At 39.3% G+C, this 27,329-nt stretch overlaps 1 protein-coding gene across 4 annotated transcripts in view; it reads right to left on the bottom strand.

Annotated features, from left to right (window-relative positions):
- ZC3H12C (zinc finger CCCH-type containing 12C) overlaps window positions 1-26,826 on the bottom strand; it is a 60,232-nt gene extending 33,406 nt beyond the window's left edge. Inside the window, exons 1-2 of one of the 4 annotated variants that reach the window (XM_043504232.1) lie at window positions 26,424-26,826; window positions 3,147-3,336 (exon numbers count right to left, since the gene is read on the bottom strand). In XM_043504232.1, the coding sequence (XP_043360167.1) occupies window positions 3,147-3,149 (3 nt within the window). In that variant the 5' untranslated portion in view covers window positions 3,150-3,336; window positions 26,424-26,826. Of the gene's footprint in view, window positions 1-3,146; window positions 10,793-26,423 lie in introns of those variants that run through there. The other 3 variants (XM_043504231.1, XM_038369409.2, XM_038369398.2) reach the window with 3 other exon arrangements.
- Between the last annotated feature and the right edge of the window lie 503 nt (window positions 26,827-27,329).

Genomic DNA, 27,329 nt, shown 5'->3' with positions numbered 1-27,329 from the left:
CACTTCTTCAAACAGAGAACTTTCCAATAAAATCAACCCTGTTTGATTAACAGAGTATTATTATTATTATTATTATTATTCAACAGTTTTCAAAAAGCATTTACATCTAAACTGATGAATGCATTCAAAAATTAGTTTTTATATAAACTGTTTTTCCTTAAAAGTTTTTGAAAATAAAGTAGCTGTATAGGTCAGGAAACCAGACACTAAAAAAGCGTTAACTTGGACAGGAGTCTTTTGTTCAGATTTAAAGTAACTGTGATATTCTGTCACTAGGTATGTCTACACTGCAAAAGAAAAACCAACCAACCAACCCACCCACCCTCCCACCCCAAAACGTGGCTGTGAGTCTCAGACCTTGGTCAGCTGACTTACACTGGCCCTATGGGACTGAAAATAGCAGTGTAAACATTTCTGTTGTGAGCCTGAAGCAGTTGACTTGGGCTCTGAGACTTGCTGCTCGGGGTTTTTTATTTTCCAGTGTGAACGTTCTCTCAAAGATAATATTACTAAAAGTGGAATAAATAAGAAATGTAGCTATAAAGTATATAAGTACTGCTATGGAAAAGTTTTTATACTAAGTGGCTTAGACATTCCATTTAATACAAGGGAACCAGCATATTACTATAATATCACAGAATCATATAAAGGTAGGGTCGGAAGGGACCTCAGGAGGTCATCTAGTATAGCTTCCTTCACCAGGGCAGGACCATCTACACCATCCTTGACAGGTGTTTGTCTAACCTGTTCTTAAAAGCCTCCAATGACAGGGATTCCACCATCTCCCTTGGAAGCCTAGTCCAGAATTTAGCTACCCTTATAGTTAGAAAGGTTTCCTTAATATCAAACAAATCTCCTTTGCCTCAGCTTAAGCCCATTACTTCTCGTCCTACCTTCAGTGGACACAGAGAATAACTGACCACCATCCTCTTTATAACACCCCTTAACATCTTTGATGACTCATCAGGTCCCCTCTCAGTCTTCTTTTCTCAAGACTAAACATATCCAGTTTTTTTTAACCTCTCTTCATACGTTGTTTAAGCCTTTTATAATTTTTGTTGCTCTCCTCTGGACTCACTGCAATGTATCCACATCTTTCTTCAAGCGTGGTGCCCAGAACTGGACACAGAACTCCAACTGAGACCTCACCATGCTAGAGTGGGATACCACCACTGGTGCTTATGTACGGCACTCCTTTTAATACACACCAGAATGACATTTCCCTTTTTCACAACTGCTTCACATTATTGGCTTATAGTCAATTTGTGATCCAGTATAAACCCCAGATCGTCTTCTGAAATATTACAGCATTGAGTTATTCCCCATTTTATAGTTGTGAATTTGATTTTTCCTTAAGTGTAGTACTTTGCATTTGTCTTTACTGAATTTCAACATGTTGATTTCAGACAAATTCTCCAATTTGTCAAGGTCATTTTGAATTCTAATCCTGTCCTCCAACATGCTAGCCACAACTCCCATCTTGGTGTTATCTGCAAATTTAATAATTATACTCTCAACTCCACCATCAAGTCATTAACGAAAATATTGAATTGTATCAGACCTAAGATAGACCTCTGTGGAATCCCACTAGATATACTCCTCCCCGTCTCGGTTTGACAGCAAACAATTGATAACTACTCTTTAAGATAGGGTGAATACAGTAGTGTTTGTAAGATTGTACTTAATTTCATCTAGACCAATTTCCCTAGTTTGCTTATGAGACTGACATGTGGAACTGTGTTAAAAGGCTTACTTTAAAAAAAAAAAATCAAGATGTATGTTGTTTATAGCTTGCTTTCTATGCACTTGGCCAGTAACCCTGTCAAACAAGGAAATTAGGTTGGTTTGGCATGATTTGTTCTTGACAAATCTATATTGGCTATTACTTAAAAACTTAATATCCTCTAGGTGCTTATAAATTGGTTGTTTAATAATTTGTAACTTTACATATATCAAAATTAGGCTGACTGGTCTATAGTTCCTTGGATCCCCTTTGTCCCTCTTTATATTTCACTAATTAGGCAATATGGTTAAGAAGCCACCTTACAGAAAATGGGTTAATGATAGAATAAACATAGTCCAATGAATCCTGAAACAGAGTATTCATTCGATCAGGTAAACATCCCTACACATTCCTAAATTCCTTTATAAAGTCCAGGCCAATCAAGAAACACTTTGAATATTATCAAAAGTAGCTTTTTTTTAAGTCAGAAGAACAAGACTTGGAACTATGGGCTGATTCAAAGTCTATTGAAGTAAATGAGAGCAATCCAAAAAAGCACTTAAATATTAATTTCAATAATGTGGCTAGTCACATGCTTAAGCTTAGGCATGTGCATAAGTACTTTGCTGGATCAGGGCCTAAATGCAGAGATGGATGGTATACAGGAGATATGGAATAAAGCATATTGTGGTTTTCTGTGCCTCATAAAAGCCCCACCCACCCAAGTTTACTAGAGGAGTTCACATTATTGTAGTTTAACATAACTTATGAGGAAATAGATATTTGAAAAATTATCTCCATAATCTGTTTAAAAAGAACTTATTACTTTCTTTACTTTTTGTTCTCTTGAAAGAGAATTCTGGCATAAAGCAGAACCGTTTCCATTATTAAAAAGTAAAAATAAGGATGAAAAAGAAAAAACAACAACAGCGCTTCTAGTTCACGCAGGACAAAAATTAAGCAAGATACATATACAGAAGGCAGTGCTTGAATGTCATATATAGCATGGCCACAAACCCGATTATTGAAATCACACTGAGAAAAATCATTACATTAAACACAACTCCATTGTCTTCATTCTATTCACAATTATCCATAGTTTAAAAATTACCCAAGATACAAAATTTCTTCCATTTGAATAAATAACCTCCTGCCCCGATAAATAAATAGTATATATTTCAGAGGGGTAGCCGTGTTAGTAGTATATATTTAAGAGTACTGAGTCATTTGCGGGGTTTTATTTCATTTGCTGGGGGAAATAATATGCAGCATATACATATGACAACTCAAAAGACTTCTCTCAGGACAAATGTGAGAGAAGTGAAAATGCCATCCTTGATTTAATAAAAAAAAGTTTTTAAATGCGTTGTTAGGACATCTCCACAGCAGTAGAGATTTTCAGTAAATAGCTGTATTAACTTACCATTTTTGGTTTGTAACCAAAGAGAATTTTTTTCCAGCACTTTAATCTAGTTTAGACTGATAGAAGTAGAAAATATTTTTCTGTATAGACCTGATTTAGTTAAAAGGCAGAGCGATTGTGATGCTGTCTCTTGAAGTATGTCAGTCAATGTTCATTTTCTTTATAGGGATCTTTATGAGTTCAAGCAATACTGCAGATTAAATACAAAGGGAATTTAGGAAGTGAACCTTTACACTTGGTGATTTATTAACTACTGTAATACACTGGATAGCCTAGTGCCAGGAACAAATCACAACAGTATCTCAATAAAAGGATACAGTTAAAAACCCACACTGTGGCCTTCATAGAACTGCCACGAAAAAGTATCTTAAACAAGAAAAACCTATTGGAAGCTAGGCTGCCTAGCAACCAGCCTTTAGTTGCTAGGATGCACTCCTTTAACATGCCATCATGAATGCTAGCACATTGAAAGAATAATTTGGTATGAACAAAAGCCTACGAAAAAGACTGGGACTTAAGTGCGTCTGGTTTACCCTCCGAGAATAATGCAGCTGCCAAACCAATCTGGACGCTCCGACATCATTGTTCCATAAACCCCACAATCTGCTCTGACTAGAGGAAGTATATTTAATGGGCAACATTTTTAAGCTGGAGTGAAAAGTTGGGTCAGCTCATGTATTGCCCTAATAGAATACACCAAGATAATGGGTCACTGCCCAAATCCATGTACTGCGAAATACCATTTTAGCACTGAACTAAAAAGTAGTAATTTTCTTTTGGACGCTATCAGAACAGCATAAACCTATCTGGACATGCATTTAAATTAGTTAAGATTAATGTATTGTTGTTATTTCCTGATGTCATATTCTAATTGTTTCTTCTTAAAGTTTTATCTTAACTATAAACATAATATTCTTTCAAAACGACACATAGTTCAAAGAACCTCAGTTACTGCACTGGATGAGTAACCTTCTCTTCTTCAAAAGAAGATACTACAGCAGTTGCAGCTTTCAAAGCCCACACAAATAGTATTTAATTGACTTAAGCATACTATTGTTATTTTAACTAGCGCTTTAATATATGAATCCACTACAACCACAAAGCATAAGGATTCTGAAATATTATCTTTAAGTTTTGCATAAGCAACATACCATTCTCACTGTCAGACCTGCATGCAAGTTTTATGTATGTTCAGACAAATTCTACAACATCTGTGATAGGCAGCAAATAATCTGCTGCAGCACCTCCTTAGAATGTTAGGCTTGGGAGCTCCCAACACAAAGTCCGATGCAATACTCATTGACTATAACAATGAAAATTAGATATAATTAAATCCTAATAGAGTTTATTTTACTTTGAGCTAGATAGTGAAGGGAGAAATGCCAGTCACTCTACCTGAGCAAACTAACCTAAATTATTTTTGGTTCTTTCAGTCAAATGTTAATGCATCTGTTGACAGCATAATGAAGCCCACAAGAAATAAAGAGAATGAATTTGTTCAAGGAGTAACATAAAAACGTAACAGCTCTCTGTGTATCATTTACAATAAAACTCTTATATTGAGACCATGGTTTATAAGAAAACTTTACAGATATCATGTAATCTAGATGAAATTACTTGCTATGAACTATTTTGAGTGCCATATATGTGTTGATACACTTATTATATATAAAATAAAAATAAAGTGTATCAACACAAAATTAGTGACCAAAGAAATAAACCTTTTAACTAAATTATTGTACTTAGTTCTTATGCTTTCAATAAAACTACTAAACAATAGTTTTTGAATTTATAAAAATTTTAAATATAAAATAGGTAATCTCCATTGGCTATTCTGTATGATAAACAACGATCCAATCATTACACTGAAAAGGAAGGGTTCTTAACTTATAAATACATATGTACTTATACTCTTTACACCAAAAAACCTGCAAACCATAATCCTCCTCCCCGAAAGCTATAAAACCAAATGTGGCTTCATATTTTAAACATGCTCTATTATTATAGATTACTATCATCATCAAATACTACGCCCATTTATTAAACACACTTGTTAAGTCAGGTGTTTATATTTAACACTGTGGAGGAATACAATGCCATTATGTTACAGAATTGCAACCTTTTTCCATCTACTGTTCTTCAAATTCAGTAGCAAAACCATTTTCCACTAACTACCAACATTAATTTTGAACTAGACATTTCTACTGTTCAAGAGGTCATGTGCAAATAGATCTAAACTTTTAATATTACGAAAGTTGTCCAATTACAGCTGAAATTCAAAATAGTTTAATGCAAACTTTACTTGGCACAAAAAGCAGTAAGTGAAACAGCGTGTTATGACATAATTTTTATAATAGCAATGGCATGTGTTCTTAAAAGAGCTTCCAATTTTTTAAAGACAAATCCTACAACAGTGGAAAAAGTTTGGTTTTTTACACAATACTTAAATTATTCCTAGATCTTCTAAACAGCAAGCAGTAAATATTTAGACCACAGCTTGTTAAAAAACCACAACTGTTTGTCATACAGAATTTCAGACTACCAATATAGAAACAAATGTCCTAGCTTCCCAAATGGCAAGGATATTGCAACAATGCAAATAAAATAATGAATATGTAATAAATACCTCCTGCAGTAGTTTCTGTATGTTTAATTACCATTGTATTTCAAGGAGTACTGTTGTCTGCATCACTCTATCTAACAAAGGAAAGATGTCCCATTGAACAGATTGGTTAATGCTCTGGGGCAACAGATGTCTACTGGAACTGCAGGAGACCAGCAACTGGTGGCCTGCCCATCTTCTGAAAACTTTCAATAGACTTATGCATATGTTCACACAATAGGGCATGTGGTAGAAATGCAAACCTCTTTTTAACCCTTTTATGTGCCCTCTTTCCCTCCCAACTGGTATATGAAGGTCTTTGTAGTGTTTTTTCTTTAGAGGATCCTTGGAACACTGGTTCATGGAGCGTACATTGTATGTGTTCTTCAACCTAATATCTGAACCCAAAATATAAAACAAAATAGATTAAAAACTGCACAATAATGTGTTGGCTAATTTTATAAACGTAGAAATGACTTTGAAAGCACAGAGGCTTTGAATGGATCATGTTACCACCTGAGAGTAGCCCCAAAGAACTAATGTTATACCCTGCCCTAAATCCATCCCTTTAAGTTCACACATTGTCCCCACGTGATGTTCCTCCTAATCTTAGCAAATGTTTTAAATTTCACCATAATTCAGTAAAATGGGCAAATCTATAAAATAGTTTTTTCCTTTGGAAAAAGTAGTATCAATTATAGCATATTTACAAGGGATAAAACATTGAAACTCAAGTCGAAGTCACCCAAAGGGTGCAGAAAATCTAGTTCTCCTGAAGAGTTCTGACTGTCATTTCCAATCCCCAGCAATACATTATTGATGCCCCTACAAGTTCCTTCCAGAATGTATCAAGTTAAAGATCACCCTTTCACGCAATTATTTTTCAGATGAAAATTCTCTCTCTCTCTCTCTCTCTCTCTCTCTCTCTCTCTCTCTTTTTAAGACACCCCCAAAATTTGGAGATTTTGTGATGTGTATGGCTATTTATTTTGTTCAGAACGCAGAAGATGTACTGAAGTGTTAGAATGGTGAAACTTTTCAATTCCTGCAGAGAGTAGTCCAAATACTTACGTTAGCTGGAAAACACAGAGACATTGGTTTCTTGTAGCAGTTCCAGAAGCAACTCCTTAACACGATTTCAGCTGCAGACTTCCAGGCAAGCAAGCAGAACAATGAATGGTTGAACAGATGGAATGGCAATGTCTTTGCTTAACCTATTACTGAGTGGAACAACAGCCAATCATAGGCCAGAGAATTCACAATTAGTTGGCCAGGCAGATGCAAGGCAACCTCCCCACCCTGCATCAGGTTTGTAGGTTTCTAAGATAAGCAAGTTGATGTCATTCTCAGGGTCTGCCCCAGGCAGCATGTGTATTAACGAGGGGTGTGCAGCAACAATAGGCCATACAAAGGAGACTAGCAGGCAGCTGCTGTATGAGCGCCAGAGTCATTAGGGAGCAGGCTGCCAACAAGAAACACCTGGCTTGGGCAGACTTCAGATTTTCCTCATTGTTTCTAATACATGAAACAAAGAAAGGAATTATTTTTAAGTAGTAAAAGTTGTAAGTTTCTATAAAAAACAAAACCTAAAGGATATAGCCAAGTCTATTACAAAAATCTTGTAGCTTTTGCTAGGAAAATTAAAAATATAGAAATATCACAGCAGTGATCGTGTGTATTCTCTTTTTCCTGTTAATAAAATAAATCATCATCGATGCAGTGCAACAGGAGGTAAGTTAAGGAGCCAATATTATACATAAATACATTCAAAAGCACTCTGAATTTCCTGAAACTTTATTTTTATTTATGTACCAATAAGCCTGATGAACTTGTGTTTATACACAACTAAAACCAAATACAATGTTTAGAGTATTTCAGTTTCAATGGAAAATTTTTTGATAAATTATTAACTGCAAAAATATCAATTTCAAGCCTCAAATATGGGATTTTTCTAACTAATGGCATTAGAACCTAAATAAAGGAAAGAGGAACTGTGATAGCACCACTGCAATAATAAATTTACTTGTTGCAGTCGTCAACGTTCATGCTTTTGTAATTAGAAAATCTTATTCTACAGATTTACACTTGAAGCAGAAATCTCCCTGGTTTCCTGCAGCATGTATAGATGATCTAAATAAATGTTTTGGAAGTTAAGTCACTAGGTAAGCATGTTTTAAAATATTTCTTCCTTGTGGAGGCAGAATGTTTCCAAGCTAAAAGAAAATGTCCAAAACAAATTTCTATTAATAAAAGATCTGCAATTTACTACATTTAGCACATGGCCGTTGTCATGTTGCTACCAGGGAGGCAAAGGATACATTTCCCCCACCAACTGACCTTCAAGGGGCCTCAAGTTATTGTCTTAAAGGCCAAAATATGTACAAAGCTATCCAATGTTAAAGAATGGAACAGTAGAAGATTGGAAAGTCTTCTTTCATATAAATTATAAATCACTGTAAATACTGATACTGCGGCCTAATTATACTTTTTTAAACTCCTAAGACCCAAGATTTTCCATGGGTCTAACTAGCACCTGGTCACCTTTTTCTTTAAAGAAAAAAAAGCTACATCCAGGGGGCATGGGCCTCAGAATACTCACTTGTCCCCTTCTCCCCTCCCCCAAATAATTGGATCCTACAAACAGCCCAGTGTCTAGTTTTGGTGTTTGGTAAGAAAGCAGACCAAAACTCAGACTTTCAAATCATGGCCTTTGTTTTTAGTAACTTTACACAGGAAAGCCCAATTCAGATGAATCAAGGCTGAGGCACAAGTATATTAAATGACTTTCAGTTCCATTCAACGAGCAGATAAGCAATACTGAAAATCAAGCTGAAGTATCTGTTTGTCTATTCTCACAGGCTGAGGAAATCTATTTGAGACCATTTGCTGTGGTTTAGAGGGCACTCAGAATACAAATAGTTTATTATTAGGATGGTTAATTTCAGGCATTTTCCAAGTTGCATTTGAATTTTAAGATGTTTCAGGAAAATAAATGAATCCACACATCATCATGCTGTAAGACAAAAGTTTATCAGATGTCCAGATTTACCGATATAAAGTATATATCATCTAGTGCAAAATCCAACACTGCATGTATTTCTGCACCTAACCCTTCTGGGGATAGCAGCAGATGAATTTAGAAAACTGCAAACCAAAAATCCAACCAAATACAATCTCTTTACAATGTCCATTAAACACCCACAAGAACAGCTACTATCATTACTATTTTGAAGTTTTAAATTCTGAGGCAGGAGAAGTCTTCTCACTAATTTCTGCCATTGTGAACACAAAGAATGAGAGAAAGCTACCCAAGTGCACAGCAGGAAGCCTGGTCTCCAGCACTGGATTAAGCTTCTTTGCAAATAGCAAATAAAGGCAGTGATCTGAAAAAGCTAATCAGTCCCTGCTGTGGTATTTAGACTATCTCAGTTGCTGGTATTGGATAATGTTAAGCATATTAAACATCTGTAAGAAAAATAAGAAGCCAGGCTGGTTTACCTAGTCATAGGCACTGACCTTAAATGCAAGCAGCATCACTTTGCTAGCCTTTAGTTCAAGCACTGTCACAGTGAGACAGACAGACACTTTGTACCTGGTGACAGAAATGCTTATTTTGGCAAAAGGGACATATGATGTAGTCAAAATACAGGCACGATGAACTGAGGGGAACTATGGTAGTATAATACAAGTAGCATATTTATTGTTCTGTAACACAAATGCACATTAGTGCAGGTGGATGACCTAACTTTTATGTTATTTTAAATATTAGGTTACCATTTGGTATAAGTCACTCCTTCACTATTTTCTTGTGTAAAAAACTTTCCAGATCCCATGCCTTTTTGAAACAAAGGAAGCTACTTTAAGTTACCTTTGGTTCATCTCCATGCGGGCATTACTGGAAAATCGTGTAGTGCAACTTTGACAAAAGACCAAGATCAAATTAGGTGTTTAAGATATCAAATAGGTCAGTAGGTTATATTTTAAGTAAGCCAGTGTAAACTACTTTAACAAAATATAATTACATTCAATTTAAATGCAATTTTACATTATGTAGAAACATTAGTCAGTTGTTCAAATCAGTCTCAATATTTTTCTTGTCTGAATAATTAATTTTCTCAAATCTTCCTTAAAATAAATTGGAAATGCTCAAGATTTAAGAGACGTCAGAACCATTTTATCAAATCATGCTCATGCTGACAGAAGAACATTCATATTAGGGTTTTAACCAGTACACTAGATTTCCTACTGAGAACAACGAGGGCAACAAAGAAACCTTAACAGGAAACAATGAGGATCTCAGTCACATCTGTGACAGGCTATAATGGCATTACTAGAAAGTACACACAGCAGATGAACAAAGAAAGCTCTACTTCTGCAGCTAAAACCTTCAGATCCAGCAAACTGACCAGTCTAGCCATTTCCCACTGCTATATTTAAAATACAATACAGAAAATTAAGATTATAGCTGGTCATTGAAATGCCACATGCATAGTGGTTCCTCTGACTTCTAGCCTCTTACCCGTCTGGAGAGGTGAATGATTCTATTTTCTTGCTCTTTAGAGAGACCAGAAATTGTATCAAAGCTCATCATTATGTTCCTAGCACTATTTTATTAAAACATTAAATAGGCTACCATGCAAAGAACATAAGATGTTTACAGACAACTAGCTCTCACTAACTTTGGAGGACATCAGGATGAAATGAGATTTCAGAGAAGCACACAAAAAGACAGGGGGGAGAATACTAGAGTCTTGGAGGAAACACAGCCAGGGGAAGGAGCAGGAACTACATGGGAAGAGGCGAAAGACCCATAGAGGTAGAGCTGGAGCAGTTGGGAAACTTAAATAGAATGGCCAAATGGAGGTAAGGTGACATCATGATATCACTACTATAAAAAATGTCCAGCACAGACCTCTTGTTCTAGCAAAGTCTTGTTATTTCAAAACATGCTGAAAACAAAAGCTTACTTAAAAGAAAATTATATAAATTCAAAATGTACAGACGTCACAGTCCTCCAGTAATTTTAACCCGCTAAAAGTATTGCTGCAGCAGAGTACTAAAAACAATGTGATTTATTCCAACAATATGTTGTTTCCTTTTGTTGTACAACCTTGTACCAAGGCCACTATAATCCACAAAAATACAATTTTGTTTCCACAAGACTATATTTTAGAAGACAAGTTAAGCACACAACATTATATACATAAACAGCGACAAGTAGAAAGATTTTGATTTTAGCATTCATAATTCAGAAAATCTGATTATTGTTGCATTACAAAAATATCCATATATTTAATGTTACACTTGGCAGCTCCAGAAAAGAACCTTTTATTCTTAAAATTAGGAGTTGGCCATCTGGTCAGTGTTTGTTGATCACTAACCAATATCTTAACAGGTGCAAAACATTCAAAATACAGCACCTTAAAGCATCACCTTCAAAACTGAGCAACCTTCTATCTAGACTAAATCCACATGCAGATCTGTACTACAAAATGAATCCTACAACTACCGGTATGCTGTGGGATGAACTAAATAGCGGAAAGGTCCCTGCCAATCAAGATAACGACACACTTTTATGACAAAGATGAGCAATAGTTTTCCCTAGACAAGGAGCAAGTGAAATTGTAATTTCCAAGCTATTTTCTAAGGAAGAACAATTCTTAAGAACTGAAATACCAGAACCACCGGTTTCTAATATTCTGATTCTTACAAAGGCTAATGCAAAATGCCTCAATAAGGCAGCAAGATTCACAGGCAATGGGAGCACCCAATTTACCCTCTCAATTTGCCATTCAGTCTTTAAAATTTCATCTAAATAGTCTCAATTGCTTATTTCTAAATTCAGAGCCACTTCTCTTACTTGTGGTAAAAATATTAAAGGACTTTAACAATCTAAAATAACCATAGCTTGAATTAAAACGAAGTGGCAAATAATAACTTGGCTCTGGAGAGGAGATTCATCCATTTCTATACATTCATGTAACTTGGTAAGATATGGATATGTATCACTGTAGGCAGTCTGTATGAAAGAGTCCTCAAATATTGACAGGTTTCAGAGTAGCAGCCGTGTTAGTCTGTATTTGCAAAAAGAAAAGGAGTACTTGTGGCACCTTAGAGACTAACAAATTTGTTAGTCTCTAAGGTGCCACAAGTACTCCTTTTCTTTTCTCAAATATTGAGAGACCATTGGGTTCCAGGAAAGACCTGTTAAAGCACACAAAATCTTTGTGATCTATGGGTATATCAGCAATTAAGATACCCATTGCTGGCCTGTGCTAGCTGACTCACGCTCATGGGGCCTGGGCTAAGGGGTTATTTAACTGTAGCGTAGACAGCTGGGCTTGGACTTGCGCTCAGGCTCTAGGACCCAGTGAGGTGGGAGGGTCCCAGAGCTCAGGCTGCAGGCTGAGCATGGAAGTCTACACTGAAATTAAGCATACCTGCAGCCTGGGTTTTTAATTGCGATGCAAACATAAACTAAGATACCCAAACCGTTGCACTGTTGTTGATGCAAGCTGCTCGTTGTTGGAACAATGCTATGCCCATGTGTGGGCCCATCAAAGTAAATGGCCTGGCCACACAGAGCTGCCAGCAGTATCAGGGCCTAAAATACCTGCCTAGTCATCCATAAGTAAGCACCCTGCAGTATGAAAATGTCAAGAAAGCATTTGACAGCCCACATTACAATTCACTCTGGAACATCATGAAGCTTTGCCAACAAAAATCATCATCATCAAGGCTTTATATCAAGGTGCAGCTTGCTCAGTTATACACACTTGAGTGAATAATTTATTAGAGACATTCATGTCAAACAAGGATGCATTCTCTCACCACTCCTGTTTGGCAATGTCATTGATTGCACTACATGAAAAAGTATAGAACAATACAACACAAACTTCACTTGGTTCCACAATAGTACACTGGAAGATATAGATTTTGCCAATTTCTAAATGACAGCTAAACTAATGAGAAAAAGACCAAAAGGCTGTCCAGCATAGCAAAAAGACAGGTTTAATAATCAGTTATGAAAAAAACAATTCTAATGAAAATCCCAATAACTCCCAAACTCAAACATTACAAGGAGTGAGTCCATTCACATACCTTGGCAGTAATGCACAAGCCAATGGAGATATCCAGAAAGAAATGATGTCATTTATTGGCAAGGTGGCAGCTGCATTCATCAGTTTAAACAAGATTTATAAAAAAAAATTTAAATGGACCAATTTGAAGACGAAACTACACATTATTAATTCGCATTTTATTTCCATCTTAATATATGAATTTGAAAGCTGAAAATCCAAAGGTATACTTAAGTATGTATGAATGCCTTCAAAAAGCAAATGCTGCAGGAAAATACTATGTATTAAATGGAATAATTTGTAGCAAATGCCAAGAATTGTCAGAGTTCTACAACCCCTTATTTCTAAAGATATCCAGAAAAGATGATGAAAATACCTGGGACATGTATAAAGAATGAAGCCAGTTTTGCTATGGCAGACATTCTGTTGGGCAGCTGTGAGAGGGAGATTTGCTTCTGCTTAACTAGATGTCAGCTCCCACACCAGCAGCCTGTTAGTCAGCCAAGCACTCTCCTCAGGGCTGTCAGCTCTTACTTTGCTTTGTAGGTTAACAATAAATGCACCCATCCCTGAGTCCCTTTGAAGAGTTCCCCTTTAGCGTCTAGCCCCTTATCCACTGAACATTCACAGAAATCTGAGGTGTGCTGTCCCCAACAGAACAGTGTACACACCAGCTTATATGATTCAACTCAGGTTCATCGCCTGACTTAATACCCAGCACTAAGATCTATTTATAGTGAAATCAACAAGGTTATCAAAGATTCAAAAGATAGTAGGTGATGATAAAGGAAACAAAAAAGTTACATATACAAATATAACACTTTCTAGAGACTAAACTTTAGATGGAGGTTAGCCAGTTCAATTAAGAAATTTATCTCACCCCAAAATGTCCTTTGCAGTGTTTCAACCAAGGCTGTGTGAGATGAATGTAAATGCATTGCCTGCTTACTGCCTAGGTGAAGGATGATGGGGATGTCATCTTTGTTCCCCAAACACAGTCCAGCAAACCTTTGAAGTGTATCCAAAATAAGGTTCTTTTTCCCTGCTGTGTTTCTATCTCTTAGTTCCTTTCTGAAAATTTTATAATCCTTCATCTGCACTCATCCTAGATGTTTGTCCACTCTACTTTGATATAAGCTTTAACACACACACCCCTCCTTACATAGTGTCTGTACATATACTTCACAATGATATTAATGGCCATTATGACCCTGGCTTTCATTTAAGACCTCCCATGATATTAAACTGTTGAACCACAATGTGCATACCAGAATCAGGGCATTCCTGTAATCCCCCTTCCCAGCTGGGTCACAGCAACTAAAGGAATATGTACAAGGATCTGAATGAAAAAATTCCTCTGTCAAACACCCATTCACAGAGGGAAAAAATCATGGGACTAAACAACATAGAGGACATGCAAAGAGTGGCCCAGGATAGGAAGGAATGGCAGGCTTGTTCATGCCCTAAGCAATATCTGACTGCATGAAAAAGATTCAGAATAAGAGAATTAAATGGTGAAAACCAGCTCCACTGAAATCTATGGGTACATCTACACTGCAGCTGGAGATTTAATTTCCAGCTGTGGTAGACAGTTACATGCTAGGTCTGATCAAACTAACCTACTAAAAACAGCCACAGCAGCACAGGCAATTGGACAAGCTAAACATCCGAGCATGTACCTAGAGTCTCAGATGGGACTGTACTCAAGGCAGCTAGCCTGTCCCACCACTGCTATTTTTAGATAGCTCAATTAAAGCTATCATGTGAGTGTCTACCCACATTGGAAATTACACTTTCAGCTCCAGCTCAGGCATACCTAATGGCAAAACTCCCAATGACCACAATGGGGCCAGAATTTCACCCAAAATGTTGCAATGAAACCACTAAGTAACAGTAGTCATATTGAAGTGAAACGGAACATAACCTTTGAAACAGGGGATTTCATTTCAACTGAACCAAAGTACATTGTTTTAATGGTTAGAAAAATAATCCTTCACAACCACTGTATTTATTTAAAGGGACACAATCAACTTTTAAAAACCGCAGTCTGAAAATTCTTACCTCCTATTTGTAGGAATAATGCCTAAAATTACTACAACTGGAAGAGATTAGAGGAAAAAGTTCTCCCTTTTAGTTTACTTTGTACACTTAGTGTATAGTTGGTTTCACCATTTCTACTGGTTAGTTATTTAGGTCTTAAGCCTGTAATTGAACCTGCATAGGTATATCCCTGTGCCCACAGAGAGCTCTCTTGACTTCAGTAGGGCTTTGTGTGGGCACAGAAGTCCACCTGTGAGTATTCAATTGTAGGAGCAGGGCCTGATCAGGTAGTTCCCTGCTTGTATGAGTCTTTCACACAATGGCAAGGGAGAGCTGTTTAAAAAACAAAAACAAAAACAAAAAAAACCAGGCAAATGTTATAGTGAAACTCAAAAGTTGTTAGTGGGACTCAGAGGCAGGTAGAACAACTTTTAACTCATTGTTTTTAATTGATCAAATTTCAAACTATGTCCCCTTGAAGGACAAAAATAAACTAAGTGGAACACAACACCTCATTGTTTCACTTCATAAGAATAAATATTTATTCAGAGTCCCATATTTTAACTAGTTATTTTCCAAAACAAAATTTAAAAATACAAACAAAAAAACCCCACTAATCCAGATAGCTATCGAGTGACTATTCTCACAGATATCAGTAGAGAAAACTTCTCTATGTACTTCTAGATCCTCACACAGAAAGGTGTGTATCAGAGCACTGCCTGAATATATTTGGTTAAAGAAAATCAGCAGTCTTGTTTATTGTTGTGCTGCTTTACAATTGACCTTACTGCTTAAGAGTGTCTATTTCATTTCAAAACACCACTCTTTCTAAAAAAAAATGTATTTTCATTGATGAATGTTAGATGCTGATCTTGTCCTTTGTTCAGAATGAATCACATGGACAGTTTGTATACTTTCCGCACATGAAAAACTGAAGTGTCTAATTAACTTTCCTTGTGACAATTTCGGGCGACCAGCCAATATCTACGACAGTATAGAGTATAAAACTGTCATGCTTAAGAGAATGCTTTTACTCAAACTGTTCTGTCAGAAGAAAAACCAACATGGTTATGTGAGAGAGCATTCTCACTATTTAAACAATTTAAAAGAGCTCGATACCCTACATAACATCCATTATACTATATTAGGGCTACCGAGCTCATCCGTGTTGGAGAACTATCCCTTAAAAAAAGCCAGAAATGAATGCGACAGAAAATATTAGGGCTTGTCTACACAGCAAGCTACTGCACAACATGCCAGGATGCAATTCTACAGCACACCAGTATGTCATGCAATAATTTCCATGTGGATGCTGCTGCAGTGTGTGGAAAGTTCCAGAGTCTTTCAGTTCTAACGCGGCCACCTGCTTACTAGGTGATGTGCCTTGTCAGAAGTACATGACAGCAGTGCTCCAGGGTTTCTGGTTGGAGATTAATGTATTAGTTTGGTCTTTTAACATTCTAAATGGCTTTAGTCCTGCCTCTTTGAGACACCACCTTTCTACCCAAGCTATACTGTTGCAGTTGTCAGCTGGGGCTGGAGTTTCCTCAGATACAGCTTCCAGCAATGGATTCTCCATGAGGGGCTTCCACCTTTGGAATTTACTCCCTCTCTTGGAGTGAAATAGCCAGAGCGTGCAGCAAAGTCCATCTCTTTACCCAGACTTTTGAGGCAAGAGAGAGAAGCCCAATAAAATTGGACATTTGGGGGTGTGGAAAGGTACTGTCAGGATGTCTGAATTTGATTGTTTTCTCTGGTTCATTATTTTTGGGAAGGTGCTGGGATTTGTTAATGTAACTTTAAAAGTATGGCAGGCACCTAGATCTGGTATTAGGTGGGTTTCTCTTCACCTCAGTCCCTGCCCCCCCCCCCACTTAGTTCTAAATCTAAATAAAGAACTAAGTATATTGAGCCTTTAAAAATACAATTGACAATGTATCTAGCCATTATTTAGCTACAGATTTTGTTTGGATTTACTCGTAGCCATAGAAGACAGAGACCTCCAAGAAGTAACTCAGGATCAGACTTGACATTCTGAATATTTTTAAGATAAACCTAAGATAAACTAAGGAATAAAAAAAAAGTCTTAATTTTTGAAAATAATCCAGTACATCATAACCCCGCCACAACCACGTGATTGCTCTTTTTCCAACTTTAAAATTCTCATTCTTTTTGGGTTGAATTTTCTTATGATTAGTCAGTCTAAGCCTAATGAGAATTTTTATTTAAAAAAAAAAAGGGGGGGGGGGACAAGCAGATTGAGTTCTAGGGCAGTGAACAGAGTATGTTTCTCCTTAAGAATAATATTTCAGACTCTTTTGCTCTAAACTCAAATGTCTTACTTTTAAAAGTTCAAACTTGTCATGCAGTTAAATCTTCTGACAATGACAAATGCATGTGACATGTCTGAATGTTCAGTTCAGAAACTGCAAAGTTATTAACATTCAGATGTATTAACTCTCTTAGCAACATAAAATTTTAATATCTATCATTAAATGCAAGATTACTTTCCACATAACTGCTCTCATTTTAGTTGATGTATCAATCCTTACAGTGTTCAGGGGAAACTTTTTGGTTTAAAGATCAGAATGAAAACAGTTTTCTTTTACAATCCTGGAGAAATGAAAAATGTTTGCACCTTGCTGAGTGAACCTATATGCAGGTAAACAATTTAACAACCTGTGCAAGTGCTAAGTGAACAGGAAGAAGGATAAATACATGAAATTAGCCACTGGTGCTACAAGTAGTTTTATACAAGGTTTCTTCTTGCTCTACAGACCAGAGAAACACAATGTGCCCAATCTGTACCATGTTGGTATCTGGAATTTAATGAGATAGTCCAGCCACTGACCAAGCCTAGCTAAAGCCATTGCCTAGGAGAAATAATCAGCTTTAGGAAAAACTGACCCTAAAAGACTGCACGGCCTTGAGGCCTGTAGTCTGGAACTAAGTATTTATGAACCTACAAAAGCAAGGGTGTAACTATTTTGGGGTAGGTCTTGTAGAAGGTGGTAGGTTAATTCCTTAATTCACTGAGCAGGTGTGGTTTGTCAAACTCCACCTTGAGTAAGGGACATAGGACTTTCTCTTTCAAAAGAAAAGCTGGGGCCAGCCCTAAGGAAGGATAGCTGCAGCAGCCAAATTTGAGAAGGTTTAGGTTGTTTAATTTGAATTGCTTTTGGTTACAAAGATAAATCCCAGCTAGCAGGTAACTCTTGACTTTGTACAAGTTGTGTGCAGCATTTTCTTGGAGCAGGGTAAGGAATCCACCAGCTTACATCTAGTACCGAATGGAATTTTTCACACAACCTCCACAATAAAATGTATAAAAAGGACAAGTGGCTGACGGAACAACAGCTGAAGCAGAAAGCTCCGATTTCAGTCTCTGAGCAACAAGCATAGGCTTTAGTCCAGAAGCATCTTCAAAAAGCCCAGACTGCAGTTCACCAGGAACAGCAATGGCAGTCCCAGAAACAGTAAGAAGTCCAACTTACAGTTCAGTAACAATGGCAAAAGCCCAGTTGGCAGTCCAACAAGCATGGCAGCAGCAATTCCAGGAGCAGCTGCTATACAGACTTGCAAAACCAGGTGCAGTGCCCTGGGTGTTCGTAAATCTCAACCGTTTTCTAGTCAGAAATGGAACTATTTACAGAAGGTGGCTATTGCAGTGCAGGAGTCGTCATCATCTTAGGTATTCAATCAATTCCTTTTTGAGGGGACTAACAAATTTATTTGAGCATAAGCTTTCGTGAGCTACAGCTCACTTCATCGATGAAGTGAGCTGTAGCTCACGAAAGCTTATGCTCAAATAAATTTGTTAGTCTCTAAGGTGCCACAAGTACTCCTTTTCTTTTTTGCGAATATAGATTAACACGGCTGCTACTCTGAAACTTTTTTGAGGGGAGAAGGAGAGATGGCATATCCGGCCCTGGAAGAGGATGCTACCACAAACTATGAGGATGATCAGATCTGCCACCCTAGACAAGTTGGGGATCTCTGAGAAAATACCTGAAGTGGTTTTCAGGGATCTCTCTTCCTTGGAGATGCAGCCATGCACCTATGCTTGGCATTTGACAGGCTGGGCAACTTGATGGCTCAAGAGTGATATTTACAGACAGTTAAGGAACTGATAGACCTGCTAGTCCTAAAGCAACAGACTAGCTCCCTGGCAGAGTGAAAGAATGGATGTGTTGATACCAGCTGTCTATGCTAGCAGAAGTAGTGCAACAAAAGGCATATGACAACTCCTATGGTGGAAGCTAGCATCTCAAGCAAAAATTAATCCAATTCTTCTCTGCTAGATTTTGTTAGCCTGAGGTACATGGGTCGAGGTGAAAGGTCAACATTCCCTCTACCTCATCAAGAGGAACTGGCCAGCATACAACCAGAGACGACACTATTTTTGTCAGATCCAGACATAGATTTGCCACTGGTTTGGGATTTGGGTGATGCTACCGTAGAATAAAACTTTTCATCAAATCAAAGTTTCAAAATATTATCTCATGATCAATGAGATTGTGTGCGACCTCTTGCTGGTGCTTTAGCTTCCAACCCTTGTGCATCCATCACAGTTCATATGTGAACTAAAGTGATCTGGGAGGATGGCATAGGAAAACAGGTATTTCAAAACCACCATACTGACAACCAATTTTGGCCTCGGCTAACATGTCGAAAAGGCTAATGGAGTTTAGCCAGCCTCTGATCTCTCTCTACCTATGAGATCTGCAGAGCTTCCATGTGGAATTCTTTTCACATATTTACAATAACCTATTCCATATTCCTTTGTCAGGCAGCACTATGTCTCCAACTTCACTAACTTGTACATTCCCCAGCACTTAATTGTGACTTTCAATTCCCTCCTAAACCCTTCCCTTCAAAGCACAAGGCATTGCTGTATTTTTCAATATGAGGATTGACAAGATTCATCAAACTATTTCCTCACCCTCTCCTTGGGTATGACTTTCTTCTAGCTCATTCCCCTCAAAATACTGTCCACAAAACAAACAAACCAAACCTACCTCTATAACACCTGCCCCAACTCTATTCGCTTTTGAACCCATCACATGTGCTGTTTACAATTTATTTAATTTCCTCTCTATCCTCCTTCAAGAAAAAAAATAACAATTTGGAGAAGGAACATATTCTATTAAGTTTGCAATATCTTCCAGAAGTTGTATCAGGATATGCTGGCCCTTCAAGATGGGTCCAGATCTAAACGCTGGGAATGGGCAACAGGGGATGGTTTGCTTGATGATTATCTGTTCTGTTCATTCCCTCTGAAGCACCTGGCATTGCCCACTGTTGGAAGACAGGATACTGGGCTAGATGAACCTTTGATATGAACCCAGTATGACCGTTCTTATGCTAAAAATTGTTGTCACTTATGTCAGCCCAAAACCCAGGCATTCTGGAAGCTGTATTTTCCAGGGCACGTGAGCTCTAAGCCTCTACAGCAAAGAATTCCGGGAAGAATGAATCAGCATATATAAGTAGCTATCTTATTTCACAAGGTGGGAGTTCTGGAAAGAGTAGGTGTGCTAGGTAAGGACTGTGGAAAGATCAGCATAGATACCTGGCCAGAGAAGAATCTGATACTGTTGGTGAGGTGATCCTGGAGAGAGTGAAGAACTTGGGAGCAAATCGAAGCGGCAGCATCGGCCAAGAAGGTATACAGGGCTTGGGAACTGGTACTTATTTGGGGCCCAAGGGCAGCATTTGGGGAGGATGCTTCTCTCCACACCCCAATACTGAGAATTTTCAAATGTTTGTGTTTGTTTTGGGCACCCTTGTGAAAGAGCCAATGGCCCAGTGTGGAATACTATGCAAAGGAAGTGCTTGTTCAAAATGTTTTCTTATTTTGCATTTTTGTTATCACAGAAAGGGTGGACTTCTCTTTAAGAATCAATTATACTTAGTTAATTAAAGTGATTGAGGATTGGGGCGAGGAGGTCTGAAAGACTGCCTCACTTTTTGCTGGTCTCCCCCACAGTATTCTGTTCAGACGCTACTTTTAATATGCAACTTATAAACTGAGAAAACAAATGCCAATTCTTTGAAACCATATAATACAGCCAAAATGGCTGGTGCAAATCCTGGGTTTCTCGCTCCAGACCTATAGTAAAAGCAATTTTTTTTTATATGAAATACTTAGAATGATTGTAGACAAGAAGCATCTTAAGCATGACTAGTCAATAAACATTTCAAAGGCTAAAAATCTTCCATTATTCTTTTACAAATGACACTCAAAACCCTTAAAAAGAAAAGGAGTACTTGTGGCACCTTAGAGACTAACAAATTTATTAGAGCATAAGCTTTCGTGAGCTACAGCTCACTTCATCGGATGCATTTGGTGGAAAAAACAGAGGAAAGATTTATATACACACACACACACACACACACACAGAGAACATGAAACAATGGGTTTATCATACACCCTGTAAGGAGAGTGATCACTTAAGATAAGCCATCACCAGCAGCAAGGGGGGGGAAGGAGGAAAACCTTTCATGGTGACAAGCAAGGTAGGCTAATTCCAGCAGTTAACAAGAATATCAGAGGAACAGTGGGGGGTGGAGTGGGAGGGAGAAATTCACCATGAAAGGTTTTCCTCCTTTCCCCGCCCTGCTGCTGGTGATGGCTTATTTTAAGTGCATCCGATGAAGTGAGCTGTAGCTCACGAAAGCTTATGCTCTAATAAATTTGTTAGTCTTTAAGGTGCCACAAGTACTCCTTTTATTTTAAGTGATCACTCTCCTTACAGTGTGTATGATAAACCCATTGTTTCATGTTCTGTGTGTGTGTGTGTGTGTGTGTGTGTATAAATCTCTCCTCTGTTTTTTCCACCAAATGCATCCGATGAAATGAGCTGTAGCTCACGAAAGCTTATGCTCTAATAAATTTGTTAGTCTCTAAGGTGCCACAAGTACTCCTTTTCTTTTTGCGAATACAGACTAACACGGCTGCTCCTCTGAAACCTGTCAAAACCCTTATTGTATCTTGAACCTTATATATGGGTACAGAACTGAGTGTTTGTATAATTGTCTACTTTCACCTAATGATGGACAATAGCAAGGCGTCCATCAACAACTTTAGTTACCAATGACTACTAGTTACTGTTCACTTGCAAGATCTTCAAGTTTCAGTGGGATCCAAGAGGGTAGTGCCGGGCACCTGGTCAGGTAACAAGAAATACCTTTTGACAGTTTGCTTATGTTCTGTCTTTGTCTATCTGGACTGTAAACTGTCTGGGATAGGGACTATGTTTTATGTGTTTGTATAATGTGTATACAAACCCTGATCCTGACTGGGGTCTTTAAGTGCTACCACAATACAAGTATTAAGATATAGCAAGTGAATACTCAACACCGAAGAACAAGTTACCTCAGAGTGCCTTCAACACTATCCCACAAAAGAGTATTTAAGATAACCTATGAGGCATTTGCTTTATCTAAGGCCCCAAACCTGCAACTGGCTCTGTGTACATTGACTACTGTGACCAGATGGCACAGGAATCAAATATTTTAAAACTCGTGGCACAGTTCTCAGTTAAAGGACCCACACCTTTAAAATTTGATCCTTTGGTAAGTCCATCGGCATCTGGATGTATTAATGCTTAGGGCCCAATGCAAGGACTGTTTATTTTGATCACAATTTGATTAACAAAAGAAGTACAATACCAGAGCAGAGCTGTAATAGTTCTAGTCCAGTAATGTGTCTCCAACAGCGGCCAGTCAGTATCAGATGCTTCGAAGAAAGGGCCAAACATTCTCATAACGGATAGTGATGGAACAACCTGACTATAAGGGAAGCTCCTTCCTACCTCCAGGCAGTCAATGGTTGACATATTTGTATCCTATAATGTAATTGCTGGAGTCTTTATTAACTTGCACGTGAAACCAGAAGCAATTCAGAGACTGCTATCACAGAGACCCTGTACTTCAGCCTTTCCCCTAGTAACCTAAATGTAGCTTTCAGGACCTCCAGGTAGTCTTTATTTTGCGGTTGTCTTAACAACAGTTGGAAACACTTAGCTAGCTGCCCTGGCAATAGGCACTCTGGAAATAAATAAGTCTAGGAAAGTCTCTAGACTATTCATTTTCTTTAACGATATCCATCCAATAACTCATCCTAGCCATGTCCCAAATGTGACACAGAAAAGTGAGAGAGACAGCATAATAGTTTCAAAAGGGGGAGAAAAAGTTAAATGTTGCAAATCACAACATTAAATATCCTAAATTTACTAGCATTTTTCTGAGTAACCGTTATCCCTCTCCCATTGCCACTAGTACATATCAAAGAATATTTTCATGGCTAAAATATACTTAAAGAGATATGCATAATAGGAACGCTATAACTAGAAGACAAAGGCCTAATGAGATCCAATGGCTGGACCACTGGAATAACTATCACTAGAAGTCTTCAAACAAAGATTGGATACGTTTCTAAAAAGATGAAATTCTAGCTCAACAAGAAGTTATTGGCCTGATGGAAGAATTACTGGGTGACGTTCTATGGTCTATGTTATGCAGGAAGTTAAACTAGAACCCAAATCCCTTTTGGCCTAAATCTAGGAATTTCTGGGCTGTTTACAGGCAAGCTATGTTGGCTAAAACAAGATATTACCCAAACCAAACTTGTAGTCTGATTTTTTTTTTTAAATTCACTTTCATTGCCTTTGCAATGTCTTTGCTTGTCTTCATTTCACTGTTAGGGATATTTTCAACTGGAAGCAGGGACTGCCAGAAAGCTCACACAAAAAAGATTAGTCTCATGAGATTTCCAACTCAAGATTATGTAACTGAGAAAGTTACATTCTGAAAACACAAAAATGTTTGGGTGATCATCAGAACCAAACTGAACTCTAACCCTTTCAAGGTTAACCAATATCAAAGACCTAGTTCTCCTTGAGCAGCAAGACAAGTCTCTGGAATATCACTGCTTGATATTTTTAAAGCACAGATCCATCCAGTAAAGTTCCAACAGATTAATACTCAGCCCAACATTCTGAGACTCCATCTAAGCATAAACACCACAGTCTCCACAGACAGATGAGCAAAGTCCTGGATAACACCTATGCTCAATCAGTTTTTTTGAAAATTACCATCTGATTCTCCAACTTTTACACCCTAGGAAAATTTCCCCTGAATTTTTTTTTTTTTTTTTTAAAAAAAAAAATCAAGATGTGTGGTATTTTTTTAAACTCACAAGCAATCTGAATACAGGAGACTGAGAGCATACTGGGACAATGCATGCCAAATTATGAAACTTCCATGTGACCAATGTCCTTTAAGCCTAATTTAAGAAGTGCTTCCACTATCCTACATTACTAAAGCAGCTGTAAAGTTACTGAATGTTGACACAGCAAGCTGCTAATAAAATAGCATTGCTTTCAATATCCATTCACTACTATGCACTTCAACAAAGACTTCACCAAGTACATCTAGAGAAATGTGCTCTTGCATTGCAGCTAGATACACTAAATACAGTAAGTATTAACTAATGTTCCAGTAAACTGAATGGACCTTGGTTGAGAATCATTGATAGAGACAATCCCTGCCAGTAAGTGTTTAACAGATATACTGGAAAGGGAGCAATCTGTTACCTTGAAAACCCTGAAGGTACATGAATGGCTTAGTTTCTTTCTATATCAGAAGGCTATGTTAAACTTCTAAACACTCATCTTCACTGGTCACTAAATGTGAGCCACTACTCAGAGCTGTGGATTCCCCCCCACCTCCCCAAAAACTAACAATCAAGAGTGATCTTGAACAAAATATTCTTGGACTGTAGCAAAATTATTTGTATAGAAGTGCTCAAAGGCCCCAAATAGGATTTGGGCTCCATTGTGCAAGGTGCTGTACAAACACAGCATAAAACAGGCCCCTATCCCGAAGAGTTCACAATCTAGAACCTAAATCCTACAAACATTGTTGCATATGCATAAAATTTCTCACAGGTGTTTGCAAAATTAAGTCTAAATTAAAAAGACAACAGAAGAGGATGAGAACTTTTTAAATTAAAAGGTACAATTTTCTAAAAAAAACCCACACTTGGGTCTGAAAAATTTCCAACTAGCATTATAAACACCACCTATGACTGGCCCCCCAAAATTATATTTGTTTAGTGTACGTAATAGCATTTTTTGTATAGTGACTTTCCTTGTTTTCTCTATTTGTGGCACTTTCACCTAGCAGTGTAGGAATGAATATTTTGTATGTTAAATACCAAGAAGTATAGTTAATACCATAATAACCAGCAAAGGTGGAATGGTAAGACAAGTGTTGCACATGAAACTTCTTTTAAACTCCTCCTTAAATTGGCTATATATTAAGTTAAACTTGCCCCTTAATATAACTGAACACAGAGTCACAGAAACAGGTTTAAAGAATTATCCGAATAATAATGATTAATTATTGGCTACACAAAGTCAACTGCTCTTTACTCTAAAGAAATATTTCCACTATGGTACACCTAAGAAAATGAAGCAGCTGAAACTGACTACCTGAAAGGAACTGATCAAACACCGTTATGCATGCAAGTGAATGACAAGCCTTCTTCCCAGGTCACAAGAGGTGTTAGATCACAAGCAAGGAAAAGGAAAATGGACAGGAAACCGGAGGAAGTCTTTCAGAAGTCAACACAATAGGGGAACAGTTGTCTCATCGCAGATGGCCTGTTCCCCAAGCCATAGGTCTGTGGCCCTGAAACAGTGGAGTTTTATGGTATCAGAGTCTTTCCAATCCTAAAATACAAGCCTTTCCTAAAGAACACAGCCCAGCTCTCACCAGCCCTTGGATTACACAGGCTATCTTCATAAATACAGACAAGAATAGAGTCCAGATAACTAGGATTAAAGCTAAAATATGTTAGGGGGGGGGGAGACAAGGCTGGATTTGGGATGTCTCTGGAGAAGACTTTGAGGAGGCTTGGTTTTGGAGTGTTGTTTTCAGCCCTGCGGGTCCCAGGATGAGAGAGAGACACGGTAAGTGAGGTAGAAAGAAAAGGAGGACTTGTGGCACCTTAGAGACTAACACATTTATTCGAGCATAAGCTTTCGTGAGCTACAGCTCACTTCATCGGATGCATAAATGCATAAATGCATCCGATGAAGTGAGCTGTAGCTCCCGAAAGCTTATGCTCGAATAAATGTGTTAGTCTCTAAGGTGCCACAAGTCCTCCTTTTCTTTTTGCGAATCCAGACTAAGAGGGCTGCTCCTCTGAAAGCTGCCATGAGGTAAGCTCTCAGACTGGACCAGCTTCCCAAGAGCTCTGGGCAACTCGAAAGCGCGTCTCCGTCCCCCGCAGAAGTTGGGCCAATACAAGATACGACCTTCCCCCGCCTCGTCTTTGGAGCGGCGGGCTGGACTGAAAGCGGCATTTGGTGGACTGAGGCAAGAGGGGGAGCTGGGGAAAGGGAGTAAGTGGAGCAGGGCGCTTGGCGGGCTGCGGGGAGAGCGGACAGCGCGGCTGGGGGGGGTCGGGAGGGAGGCTGGAGGGGCTGCCCGGGGAGACGCGATGGAGGAGGGACCGGGCTGCTCGGCAGGTACCGCGTCTCTTACCTCGCATGAAACCACTGAGCCTCCGCCCCGCCCCGCCTCGCAGCGGCAGCCGCCCGGCGTCCAAGTCGGCCGCTCGGCGCGCCGCTAGCCCGGTGATCTCAGCAACGCCGCCTCGAGGAGGCACCGGCAGCCAAGGCCTGGAAACAAAGCGGGCGGCAGCCCCGGGGCCGCCTTCAGTCACACGCCGGCCCGGCCCGGGCCCGCTGCCCCCTGCCTCCAGACCCCGCGGCGCGGAGCGGAAACTCCCCGGCCGCCGCCATGGCCACAGGACACGGCGGGGAGGCGCCCACGCTGCGCCACAAGTCTCAGGGCCCAGCTCCCTGCCCCCGCTGCTGGCTCCATCCCCCAGCTGCCCCTGCCCCCCGTACGCCCGCCCGGGCCTAGCTACCCCCACGGCTGCTCCCAGTCCCGGCTCCGCCCCCCAGTCCCTTCTATCCCCCGCCCCGGCTACGCCCCCCGCCCGCCAGCTCCCTGATCCCCTTCGGGTCCCCGCCCGGGCTACGCGCTCCCTGCGCCCCCAGCTCCGTTACCCGGGTCTCTGCCCCGGCAGCGATCGGGATCCCGCCCGCTCCGTCCACCGCTGCCCAACGGAACGGATCTGTTGCTCCTCAGGCTCCTCGCAGCAGCAGCAGCAGCATGTCCCGAGCCGCCGCCTCGGGGCCCCTTGGCTCGGCTCCCTGCGATGCTGGCTGCGGGAGCCGACTTGGCTTAACCCTGGGGCGAGACGCCTGCTTCTCCCCTCGCATCGCTGGGGCTGCTGCATGTCGCTTCCTCCATCCCTGTGCGCGGCAGGAGCTGCTTGGGAGACAGACGCGCTGAAAGGGGAAGCCTGTGCCCAGTGCTCCTCTCCTCCAGCAGCACCAAGCAAGCCGCCGCCGCCTCCTCCTGCTGGAGGGAGGCTGGGTT

The sequence above is a fragment of the Dermochelys coriacea genome, chromosome 1 (assembly GCF_009764565.3).
Source record: "Dermochelys coriacea isolate rDerCor1 chromosome 1, rDerCor1.pri.v4, whole genome shotgun sequence".
Lineage (NCBI taxonomy): Eukaryota > Metazoa > Chordata > Testudines > Dermochelyidae > Dermochelys > Dermochelys coriacea.
This window is presented reverse-complemented; position numbering and strand designations above follow the sequence as displayed.